The sequence below is a fragment of the Natrix helvetica genome, assembly GCF_964273705.1.
Source record: "Natrix helvetica genome assembly, chromosome: 1".
Classification (NCBI taxonomy): Eukaryota; Metazoa; Chordata; class Lepidosauria; order Squamata; family Natricidae; genus Natrix; species Natrix helvetica.
The window spans coordinates 123,180,852-123,194,019 of NC_138548.1; the positions used below are offsets into that span (position 1 = coordinate 123,180,852).

The window sequence follows — 13,168 nt, forward strand, 5'->3', positions numbered from 1 at the left end:
ATTATGAGATGCTCTGTGAATATGGTGCATGCACACCTCAGTGCATGCTCATGGTCCTCAAGATGTCCTAATGCATCTGAAGGGTAGCTGCTGGATTGAAAATATGCTCATTCGTATTATCAACAGATAATGGTAGTTATTGTTTGTCTGAAGGTCACCCAGATGGAAATATACTCTGGAGGTTGTCCTTTTTAATTCTGTTTCTTATTTGATTTCAAGACCACAGCCAACTTTTTTGTGTATATTTTCTGCAGTATAGAAACAATTGGATACACAAATGGGGTCAGAATAAAGATTATTTCGAATCCTATTTGGACACATTTGTTGTTTGCTGCAAGGAGGTAAGTCAATAACTATAAATGCCTATAGAATGTTCCAATTATTGGTGAGAAGAGGGATGAAATCTGAGTTATTTGAGTAAATTGGTTGAGGTTATTTGAGGAACCTGATAGACTCCATCTTGAATATCTGACTAACCAGCAAGCTACTCTGGAAAATCACAGCTTGGAGCACAATTAGAAAGTTACAATGATCTGATCAGAAATAGCCTGATTCCTCCCTTTGTAACAGGGAGTAACAGGGCATGTTTTGCAGGAAGCGGGCAATGATCTTATTATTCAGTTCTGGGAAAGCGGGGGCTTTTGGAGCTTTCTGAAAGGTCAAATGATGTTGACTGGAAATTACCTGGGTTTCTGGAAACATTTGGGGAAATTCCATTTTTCGTATGCCACCAAACAGTGTTATGATACACGCGACTGTATTTTTACATTGTACTTTGTGCACGCAACTGTATTTTTTGCATCCAAGTTATGACGTATTTGATACGTCAATTTGTGTATTTAAGGCATGCCAATGTACCTTGTAGTTATTCTCATTTGTTTGGGAATCCACTTGCACAAGTGAAGTAAAATAGATGCTTTTTGTTGATCATAGTCTCCTTGGCCATTTTTTTTTATATGTAGAAAATAATATCTGGGATACTTTTCTCGCATTATTAGACTTATTTTTTAAAGACTGCTTTATTATTGTTCTAGACAACAAAATGAAGAATAAATAAATGTTTGATCTGAAGAGGCCCAGTGCTATTGCATCTTCTTTTAAATAGCAGAGAATAACGTATACTTCCAGAAAGCCATGTCAGTTTTAACAGCATCTGTACAAGTATAGTCTGAAATGTAACACTACAAATAGTGTATATCGTCTGTACTGTTTGCTGTTTGCTGCAAGGAGGCAAATTGCTGGGAGGCAGAGGCAGATTTCCCTCCCCCTTGTTTTCCTCCCCCAAAACTATGTGTATCTTATACTTCGGAGCATCTTATATGCCAAAAAATACAGTAATATGTTTTAGAGTCATGAAATAGATTACTTTGATGCAGATTGATATAACATGACTTAGTGAAAATCGTTCACCAATGCAGCTGTTTTAAAGTAGATTTTCCAATTAATCCTGAATTCTATTAGTATATGAATAGTTTATGGCACTGCCCAGGTGGACTATTCTCAGTTAAGATATGCCATGTTATCCCAGTGAGGCTTCTGCTCCGTGCACTTAATTCTTTTATTCTGTCTATTCCTCAAATAGGGCCATGCATGCAGGTCAGCAAAATAATAATAATAATCTGAATTAATTGAGAAATATTCATAACTATTTTTTGGAAAATAGAATTTTGAAAAAAGCACATTTCATTAAAATATTATCCAGTCATATTCAGAATTTCCTACAATGCATAGATATTCTATAAGCTCAGAAATCCTGCTAACGTATATAGCTGCTAAATAATTAATTTGCCCTTGGCTTAACTTAACTTGACTTACCTTACAAGTCTTTTCTGCAATGTCCTGGATTTTGTGCTTTTCTTTTGCCTTTGAAAAACATAAGCAGAATTTATCAGTAGGGTTGCAAATTCTTTGGGGCGGCTGGAAGCTGGGGTAAGGATGGACTTACTTTTTAAAACTGAATGGAGGGCAGTGAGATTCTTGACTTTCTCTTCTTTTAGGAGCAAAATTGCCTTGGGGCTCACAGCATCAGGAGTCTCTCTCCTTTGCAGAACTTTCTAGGGCTGTCCAAGTAGCATTTTTGGGAGCATGCAAGATATCTTTTCTGTTTAAAGAAAGCTAAAGCCAAAGAATCCTTGGTCACTTGTATATATATAAATATATATTTATTTATTTAATAAATCCAAAAGTACCGCTTCAAACTATCAAGGATAACATCTGTTTTTCAAAGAAGGCAGTAAAATGTATTGGATTTCCACCCACTAGTTCTGAACTAGTTAAAGGAAAGAACGGGAGGAAATGCAATAGCAATCCCAGTGACAGAATGTGATACCAAAAAGAACTTTTTATCTGGAGTATTATGGCCAGAGAATTTGAGATTGAGGAGGTAGATTCAAAAGCTTTCTACATTAGACACAATTGATTGGGAATATACAGGCTAGGTTGTCCCTTTTTCCCATAACATATGAGATGAATCATGGCAATGGGCTTCTAACTAAATAACTGTGAGTGACGTTTTTGCCTTCTCCTTTCATTTCCTCAGCTAGAAGGATCCTGTGTTGTGAATCAGTGTTTGGGAAGGGACAGAGCAAGAGAGAACTCTCTTATCATCCTTCTTATACTGGTTGCCTTCCAGATGTGCTGGTGTCACAGCTCCCATTAATTTCTTCCTGACATTGCTTCCTTTTCTGAACTAACCTTATTTTGGAGAATCTTATTATTGTCTTTGTGAGACCTACAAGAATGGAACAGACCATTGGATATTTTTTTTCTGTTATGACCTGGATCATTATAATCATTCCGATATTCTAAGTACTACATCCAAGCTGGCACTTCTGCTAAAGCAAATACTCTGTTAAAGCAAAGCAAAACACTGGAGTAGTAGTTTTGCATGGAACAAAGGAAGCAAGGACTGTGTGAATGCTGTAATGTCAAGCATATGAAACACCAAAACATGTCTATCACACTACTTTTGGAAGAAAAGAGCACTGTGGCTTTTTAGAAATTGCTTATATATCTGCTTCTTACCCTTCTTAGCAACAGTTTTATTCAGGAGATGTTTGATTATCATTAAAGACTAGCTTGGCATCTCAGCATCTCTATTTATCTCTTTTCTTGGCTTTCATCAAGAAGAATCTTCTTATTGCGTCATTTCTATATTGCCTCAGAATTTAGATTTCCCAAATTCTGGTTTTGTAATGCCAGGCCTCACTTTCTCTAAAATTATATCCTACCTGCCTGAAAATTATGGTAGGAAACTTCTTGCTTTATTGTGGATTAGTCAGGTACCACTTAGGATGCTCAGAGAAAATGGTCAAATAGGATGCTCAGAAGATGATCGTCTCATCCCTTGTGCTTCAATTATTCAGACTGACAAATTGGAGGTATTTATTTGTCTACCTCAGAGTCCCAGACATCTAATGCAAGTATTGCATTGCTCACAGGAAGCCATTAAAAACAATCATTTCCCAAAGGACTTCTACTTTTATCAAGTTAATTAAAGAGATTCACTTTCTCTTGAAATTTTGCCCCAGTAAAAATATTGTTACATGGGCATAAAAAAGTCATTTGCATCTGGCACTATCCCACCAAATTATCCAAATCAATACCCAATACAATGCACAATCTTTCTTAGAAGACACTGTCAGAATTATTTATCTGTCAACATATATAATACATCTGTATGACAATTTATATCGATTTGTATTGGAGACAATACAAATTTAGCCAAACAAGAATACATGTTTTTATTAATAGTGTTTATGTTTAGATTATTTTCTTGAGGGCTTGATCCAGGACTGATTTATTTGAACAGTAGTGTATTGACTTAACCATAATTTCTGGTCATGTTCCAATAATAATATCATGCTTTGACACATGGACTTTAATTTTAGAAAGAAATGTATTTTTAGACATGATTGGTAGATGATGTTTGATTATCAATCAAAGAAATTTGGTACTGATTCTTTTTAAACAAACAGAGAACTGACCAATTGTAAGAGCAAAGACACCACTGTAAGATAGAACTCTTCAAGGAAACTGGGAATTTCAAGAAAGGTCACTGGGAAAGCTGGAAGGTTATATCTTCTCTCCCTGAACCTGCTGAAGAGCAGTATTTCTCCATGGTGATTTCCTTTACTCCATTTCTCCTTTGTTTTCTACTCTCCACTGAAAAACTGATCAGTTAACACAAGAAAAAAGTGGGTGGGTTTTCTGTTGAGTTCCTGAGAATTCACCAGTCTAAGCTGTTAAGCTTTTCTTTTGCCATCTATTATCTTTTGTCATCAATATTCTAGCCTAGGCTAAAATATTGGACAGAAAAATCTCACTTCAGAGGAAGAATTATCTTTATCTGGAGAAGATCAAGAATTTGGATTATTTAATGATGGTTCACTTGTTACAGCATGGAATATTGACATTCAGAAGCTTGTAGGAATCTTCCTGTTTTAAAATTCTCTGTTTCAAAGAGATTGAAAGAGACAGAAGCCCATCCATGGTTTTCTAATCTTTCCTCCAGGGAAGATTTGAAGCCAAAGTACAAACATATTTCAGTTTACACAAAGGGTTTACATGACTGATAATCCTAACTGTGTCTTAAAATATAATTCCGGAAAGGGCTTCATACATATATTTGTACTTTATTTATGCATATGTGTATCTTTTACTTAACATGTAGTATAGTGCGACAGGCATGTTGTTATATTTATTGAATGAATAACTATAATTTTTACCAACTGACTGCCTGACTGCCGGTGATTTCATTAACTTCTTTATATACATAATAACAGATGAATAAATGTACAATACCAATAGTAGATCCTTTCAACGTGGTAGAAGTTACAAGCAGAACACAAGCAGGAGAGAACAGTTAGTTTCATTTCAAAGTTCAGAGCAGACAGAGTCTTAAGTTTCTGTTTCAATTCTTTGCACAGACTCAGAAGATTGCAGGCTAAACCACGCCCTAGCCTGGCCCCTAGCTGTTTCAGCTCCCTACTGACCCACTTTGTTGCTATGCCTATTCTTTGGCTAACCTTGTTATCATGTCTCTCCCAGTCATGAATATTCTAACAATTTTGTGTTCCTTTTCAGAGAAGATGAGCTCATGAAAGGGCTTTTGTAAACAAGCAGGCTAGACCTGGGCTAAGGCATTGACTGCTTTTAGCTAATGTGTGGTCTAAGGTCACCTATGCTCATGCAAATAGGCACTATTGATACAGTACTTAGTCTGGCTTTGAGTTTTTGCCAAAATGACATATGACCCCTGAGACTATTTCCTACTTCCTTTATTTGATATTTCATTCTAGGCCTAAATTTGACACTCCTCAAGTCAGTTATAAATTCCTCTTGGATAAGCTAATTCATTTTGTGCTTCATCACAATCCATCAGCCACTTACTCACAAAACATTATAAGCAGCCACATTGGGAGGGGGGGGATTATAAATAGTAGTGTATTGGGTTTTTTTAAAATCAAGTGTCTATTCCCTTTTAAAAGGAAAATGGTTGGGATTAATTAAAATATTTAAATAACTAGTATCAACACCACCGAAAGAGGCATATTGGTAGCAGTTGGAAATGAGAAAAGGCCTTTCATGCTGGGGGCCTTCCTACTGATAGCTAGTAGCCACCCATGAAGCAAAATCCTGGATTTTGGCTTGATAAAGCAGGGCTCTTCTACTATTCTTAAAATAATTCAGAGCATGATCAGTATCAGTCTGTTCATTCACTCTCAATGACATGGATTGTCTGTTGCTATTGTATTGGTTTGCTTGCTTCTCATAGTGGTGCATATATTTAGAGATATTTCCTTTCTCTAAATTGGTCTGATGCAATATTCTCTACTATTCAAAAAATCCCTTGAGGAGAAAATGGTAGGATATTCTTTATGTCAACTTTCTTCTATAAGCGTTCACCCACCCCATTATTCCTGTACTTCATTTCTGCACCATTATCTCCAACTGTCAGGAACTGTCAGGCAAATACATTATGTGAAGAGGTTGGTTTAGATGTTCCTGGGAAGAAGAGAAAACGGTATCCTCTGTAACATCCGGTTCCACTCAGCAACTCAGCAACTGGGTACATAATGCACTTATAACCCCTGCAGCATCCCCATGGTCATGTGATTTACATTCAGATGCTTGACAATTGGTTCATATTTATGATGATTGTAACATCCTGGGGTTATGTGGTCATCTTTTGTGATCTTCTGATAAGCAAAATCTGGGGAAGCCAATTCATTTAACAACCATGTTACTAATTTAACAACTGCAGTGATTTACTTAATAAATGTGGCAAGAAAAGTCATAAAATGGGCAGAACCCACATAACAAATTTCTTACCTAACAACATAAATTCTGGGTTCATTTGTGGTAAGTCGAGGACTTACCTGTACTGTAATAAATTGCAAATTTTGTTTCTTAAGACACTCATCTATTTGCACTAATCCCATCCAATCCCTTCTCTGCTCCTATCTAGTTTTCCATGAATCCTTATAAGAAGATAGATTTGTCAACAAAAGATTTGTTTCCTGATCTTATTGAACTCCCTGAAAGATGTACAGCAATGGTTGTGTTTCAATTTTTGTATGCTGGAGATCAATAGATGTGAAGGGACTATGATTCATATGTTGCGGTCCTCTTTTGTGTTGGCTTAATAAGGTAGCAAATTGGATAGGAAAATGACATAAAAATCAAACCAGTGAATGTCTTATTAAATTAGATTTTGAAAAATTGGAATTAATGAAAAGATGAAGAACCTTGGATATATAGTCATAAGCAGCAACTAAGAAAGTTGTTTTACTCCAGTAGAAAGCCCACACTGTACCTGGCCTAAAATCCTGGATGGACACACGTCTACGAATTTTACATATTTTTATAACAATATTATGGGTTGTCTGATCAATATGATTCCAAGACTCAATTTGGTATTATAGCTATTACCAAATTGTTATTATTAAAGAATTTTATAATATATAATAATTTAATAATTATTTCAAAATAATTCCCTTTATTGTTTCTTTGCTATTTTCAAGTTTTTTGTTTTCCCTTTTACCTTAACATTCATTACTAAGTTTGATTATTGCTTTTTTCTCATTATATATTAACAAGCAATTTTATAAAAGAGTCCAAATGAAACTAATGACATTTAATTATATAATTTAAAAAGGAACGGCGGATGTCTGTTTAGCAAGTCAATGTATCTGGATGATAGTGATTTACTTTTGTATAAAGATATACCTTTAGGCTAATGAATGCAGATGTCATTAGTGCAAAGTTTACAGCATTCATCCAAGCTCTTTAAACACATTTTACATAATTTCTTTTCTAAGTGTGGAGAATACCCTTAGGACTATTTTGCTACAGGAAAAAGATAAAGTTCACAGGGAATAATTTAGAAGTATGCCACAGAGTTTTCTATGTTGCAATTAAAATTAATAAGACTGCATAAGCAAAAAAAATCAAACATTATTTTCTATCAGTGATATCGTCTGTAGAAAATTATATGTTCATCTGTTTGCCTTCTCTGGAGTAAACATGTGTTTTTAAGCTGTCATCTTAATGAAGTCCTAAAGGGCTGCCGCAAGCAATTGAACAAGTTGCTAGTTAGAAACAGCAACTTGTCTGAACATCATCCTTTCTTATTAGCAAAGAAAGACCATAACTATAACTATCCTGGCTACAAAAAAATATTCCACATTCCTTCTTAACATTCTTAACTAGCACCATCTAATTTGCCAGCTCTGTAATCTTATTTAGAGATGAAATCTCCACAGATGATTAATACTCTGGCCAAAGATATATGTAATAATCACCGGTTCAGTTTCCTTTTCAATTCATTAATTTACAAACATTTAACTGCAAATTTACAATCTCCACAAAAATTTGTTCCCTTCTAAGTCCTATAATGAACTGTATATATCAGTTGTCCCAAAGTTACTTAGAGCAAATCAGTACAGAAGAATGAATATCTAGCTCCAATTAATTATTTTTATTCTTGAAAACAGGAAATCAGGTTTTGCATGGTTCAAAACCACAGTTTTCATAACTTGCTTTTAAAGCTGCTAATGTTGATAGAATTATAAAATGACAGTATTGTTGGAAGAAATGTCCTTCTGGGTTCAACTCCAAGTGAGGAAAAAGACACTGGAGACATGGAGGCTGCTTGGAAAGATGGTTTTAATGGTGGACAGGACCACATGGCCTGAGTCCTAAACAGAAAAAGTGATCACATGCTTCAATGTTGGTGGAGAAGAAAAGGGAAGAGAAGAGAAGAGCAGAGAGTGAAGAAGGGCTTGCAGGGCTTTTTATAATCTGTTCGGCCCCACCTATCTGTTTCCTGTTCCTGTGTAAGAAATGTATTCTGATTGGTTGCCAGACTCCCATGGGCCCGTGCAAGGGCAACCCTCTAGGCTGAGTTTTGAATCCAGGTTTGGTTGAGTTCTCAGATGCCATGTGGTCAGTTGAGTAAAAGGCAATATTATCCTGCCTTAATCCCATCCCACTGGAGCTAATGGGGAGAACTCTTTATTATGTAAAGTGGACTAACTTGGCCTTCTTAATGGCGCATTGACAAAGTGGGGATGGGCAGGAAGCTGCAGGAATTTACTTTGTGTTTAAAATGTGTTTCTCCCTTTTTCACATCCAGGAAAATATAATATTCTGCCTTTTTAATATTTCCTAGGATATTTCATTTTTCTGGGATAGGGCTGGGTGATAACTTCCTACAGTGTGAATAGCAATAGCAATAGCACTTAGACTTACCCTATATACCGCTTCACAGTGCTTTTACAGCCCTCTCTAAACGGTTTACAGAGTCAGCTTATTGCCCCCAACAATCTGGGTCCCCTACAGTAGAGTTTAAAACTCTTCTCTCTACTTTTGTATTCGTGAATAGCAAAATGATTTGAGCATTCACTACCTCAAATCTCAGGAAATATGCTAGCTAAAAATATGCAATACAGTTAAATGACAAAATAAGTACAAGAGATACAAACTTGAGGGAGGGGGGTGATCACACTTTTCAGAATTCTTCAACTATCAAAAGTTGATTTTTTAAGGGTCCCACCTACAACAAAGCAGAATATCTGCTCTTCTAGAACTACTATTAAAATGCTGTCTCCTGATATATAATTGAATTAATTTAGCCCATTTTAACATGCTGATTCCAGTAACTTCTTTTCTATTAAAATTAACCTGGATAGCACCCAGCTTACTGGTGTAAAACAAAAAGTTTGCACACTAACTTTTTAAATACTAAAACTAGATATGCAAATCATTATAATTGCAATCCTGCATACATGGAAGAAGCCTAACTTGAAAGAAACCCTGACTTCTAGATATGGGAGTTTGCATGTATAGCTGAATACTTGGTGGTTGAACATAATCATGAAGTTTGAAGCAAAGGAATGAAACAAAACACCGTGTTTACACTTTGTAGAAACAATCTTTTTATATTGTTGAAATATGGGAGGGATAAGTACACGGAAAGTGCTTTGCCATCAATGTGAAACTGCAGGAGTGAAATAATCAGCCTTGGTTTTTTTTATTTTATTATTTCTTCCCAATTCACCATGTTCAGGGATCTCTGGTTTTTTCCCCCCACTTCTGTTTTGAATCTTTTCCATTATTGACATTCTATGTTGTAATTTTATCCTTTGTTGTTGCTTACAAAGGGTTAGCTAAGCAGAGAAGAATGCAGGAATCTAGAAGTTGAATCTCTCAATTTCTCAACTCACTTTTTCCCAGAGTTCCTAGATCATTTTTAAAGTGAAGATTCCCTTGTCCTTACTCTTGGTAAGATTGTGTTGATGCAACAAATTCCCTTTTTCACTCTCCAATGAATTGTTTTTTTTCTCCAGAAGCCTGGCATTCACTTACATTTCCTGCTCTTTCCTCATCACTCCCAACATGCTATGTAACTTTTATACAGAGTGACCAGCAGTTTAAGAAAAGTTACAATAAGGCCACACATCAAGGCCTTCAAGTGGCTGAAAGAAATTATTCTGTATTTTTAAATTATATTTTTGAATGAAACTCTGTGTGTGTGTGTGTGTGTGTGTGTGTGTGTACACATACATATATACACACATACATATACATATGTACAGTATATACTTTATTGACAATATAATAAAATGGACAGCAAATACCCAAGAAAATATAGTATTACAACAGTACTTATTTCTGTTTATTTCTTGCATTTTAGGGTGGATTTGGATGACTTTTAACTAAATTTTCTAGTGTTTCAGAACCTAGCTCTGATTGAATGGTATGCAGGAGCTGGTGCAGATGAGAGTCTGCTGAGATCCTGTCTTTTATATTTAACTTACACCTATGATAATAAGTTTACAATATGAGGATAGAGTCCAAAAGGTGGTTTTTTTTCAAGAGGAATCTAGACTTTCTGATTTTTCTTTGAAGTTGTTTCATTTCTCATCAACAAGCTTCTTCAGCTCTGACAGGATGAAGGGGAATGGAAGGATTTATGCTTCTTGCAGACAGCTGGCCATTTGCATTCTTTTAGAGAGTCATTGAGACCACCTGGAAGTGTAACTTTGTCACCAGGGTGACCTGAGTGGTGCAAATGGGTGTGGAGCCTTCTTGGAACTGTTGAAAGGACTATGTTGTGTTCTGGAGAGAGATGATGTTGTATCCTTCCCCTTCTGTTGAGAGAGGACTGTTCAGTTTTAACATAGATGGCCTCCTTGACCGCCTTTCAAACCACTGGTCCTCTCTGTCCAAAATGTGGAGTTTGCTGTCTTCAAAAGAGTGGCCTTTGGCTTTTAAATGCAGATGGACTGCTGAATCTTGTCCTGATGAGTTTGCTCTCCTGTGTTGTGCTATATATTTATGAAATGGTTGTTTTGTATAAACATTTATAATTGAATTTTTGCCTTTGCAAAGTTCTTTTTTTTCATCAGTCTTCATCAACCCTCTACAAGAAAACCACACCACCATCTTATTATATTAAATTACGCTAATTTAAAGGTCACATTGTGTGCTGCTGTTAGTGACCTGGCAACTAACTGTGTTATTCGTTATTATGGTAATGAAGAATACAGATAAATATATGTGTTCTGGTTGAGGCCTGGAATGACCTGGCTGGAACTGACTAACTTAATATCCTAACTGAGGACCTACATAGCTAATTGTACAGACATTCAGGACATCCTGGAAACATTAATCCAAAGCAGTGTGATTATGGACAGATGGCTGTAATGAGAGAATGGAGGCAAAATATGGAGTGAAGAGGTCTTAAAGCAATAGATAGTATGAGAAACATGTCAAATAGATACAGCAGCTTTTGCCTTTGTAACAAAGTCATATACCGGCAAGTATTATTTTGAAAGTTAAAAACCCAGTTGGAAGATATTCATCATCATACATCTTATAGTTAGATGTGGGTGTTTGCATAATCCCAGTTGAAGGACAGGTATGGACAGAATAGCATTCAAAGAAAAAGGAAGAGGGGATGAACAGTGTGGATCAATATGAACACATCAGCTTGCATGTGATTCCCTGGTATGTTCTCTTTGAAATCACCTGTCTTCCTAGAATCAGAGTCTGGGCAGTGAGCTAGTCCAAATCAACAACTAAAGTTTATTCCATACTTAGAATGAAATAAATGGTAATAAGTTTCATTTGGTGTGGGGAGGTAACCATTCTTTAATGAAGAACCAGAAGTCTCCCTCTTCTTCTTTTTAGGGCCTCTTTAACCTCCTTGTTTCTCAGGCTGTAGATCATGGGATTCAACATGGGGATTACAAGTGTGTAGAAAACTGAAGCTATTTTATCAGTACCTAGGGAGTGATTCGTGCTTGGCTGCAAATACATGAAGAGCAAAGTTCCATAGAAGATGGTGACAGTTGTCAAGTGAGAAGCACAGGTAGAGAAAGCTTTGTGTCGTCCTTGAGCAGAGCTGATTCTTAGGATGGCAGACAGAATAAACACATAAGAGATAAGAACGATAAGAAGGGAGACTATCATATTAAAGCTAGCAAAAGTATAGATCAGTATTTGCTTGGTGCTGGTATCAGAACAGGAGAGGGCCAAGAGCGGGAGATCATCACAATAGAAATGGTTAATCACATTTGAAGAACAGAATGATAGTCTGAATGTAACGATGGTGTGGAACAGGGCAACAGAAAAGCTATATATATAAGGTGCAGCTACTAACCGGATGCAGACTCTCCGGGACATGATGGATCCATAGAGCAGTGGGTTGCAAATGGCAACATAACGGTCATAGGCCATCACTGCCAGCAGGAAGCACTCTGTGATCATGAAAGTCAAGAAAGAACCCAGCTGGGCTGCACAAGCATGGAATGAAATGGTTTTCTTAACTGCTAAGAGGTTTGCCAGCATTTTGGGGGCAATAACTGAGGAATAGCAGAGATCAACAAATGCCAAGTGGGTGAGGAAGAAATACATAGGGCTCTGCAGCTGCCTGTCAGTCCGAATCAAAAGGATTATGCCCAGATTTCCCATTAGAGTGATGCTGTAATTCAAGAGGAAGACAGCAAAGAGGGGCATCTGCAGCTCAGGACGGTTGGTGATTCCAAATAAAACAAATTCTTTCACTGTACTCACAGTCAAATTGATATCTGCCATTTATTCCATCACCTCAATTAAGTTCTGCTCAGGAAATGGGTGAACAAGGAATACACTTTCTTCTTTAATGTTCAGTCACATTCTCTCATACTCAAGAGATGATAAATTCTTTTGGGTCTACTTTTATTTAAAATTGAACCATTGCCTCGTTTATTCTACTGATACATACATCCTGATTTAGCTGTACCATCCGAAATGATTTTAGAGCAATGCCATGAAAATTTGTTCCCGTTATAAAAGTGCATCATATTTCATAATGCACTTGAATGCCACAGCAGCGCCAAGAAGATAGCTTATGTGCAGTAAAACATCTCAGCCCTGTTTGAATACTGGAAAAAAGTTAGGTTCCATCTATCAATCCACGATCCACTTTGACATTTTATCTTAGAAAGCAAGCAAGCATCAACACATATGCACATACCGTAAGATGGAACAGGAAAGCTGAACCACACTTATATCAGATGTATGAAAAGTCCAGAATTGGTCAGGACTCAACTAGCTGCCTGATAAAGTTTCACATAATCATTGTAGAATCTTGATCACTTCTCTCGTTTCTGTACAGAAA

General features: G+C 36.4%; 1 protein-coding gene and 1 long non-coding RNA gene across 2 annotated transcripts in view; both read right to left on the bottom strand.

Moving 5' to 3' along the window:
- LOC309384881 overlaps positions 1-13,168 on the bottom strand; it is a 435,034-nt gene that overhangs the window by 391,118 nt on the left and 30,748 nt on the right. The gene's annotated exons all lie outside the window — the stretch shown is intronic.
- On the bottom strand, positions 11,659-12,603 carry LOC309384113 (olfactory receptor 8U3-like; the record flags this gene model as incomplete). Its single annotated transcript, XM_081937302.1, has 1 exon — positions 11,659-12,603. The coding sequence occupies one exon, from the start codon at positions 12,601-12,603 to the stop codon at positions 11,659-11,661; it is 945 nt and encodes a 314-aa protein (XP_081793428.1).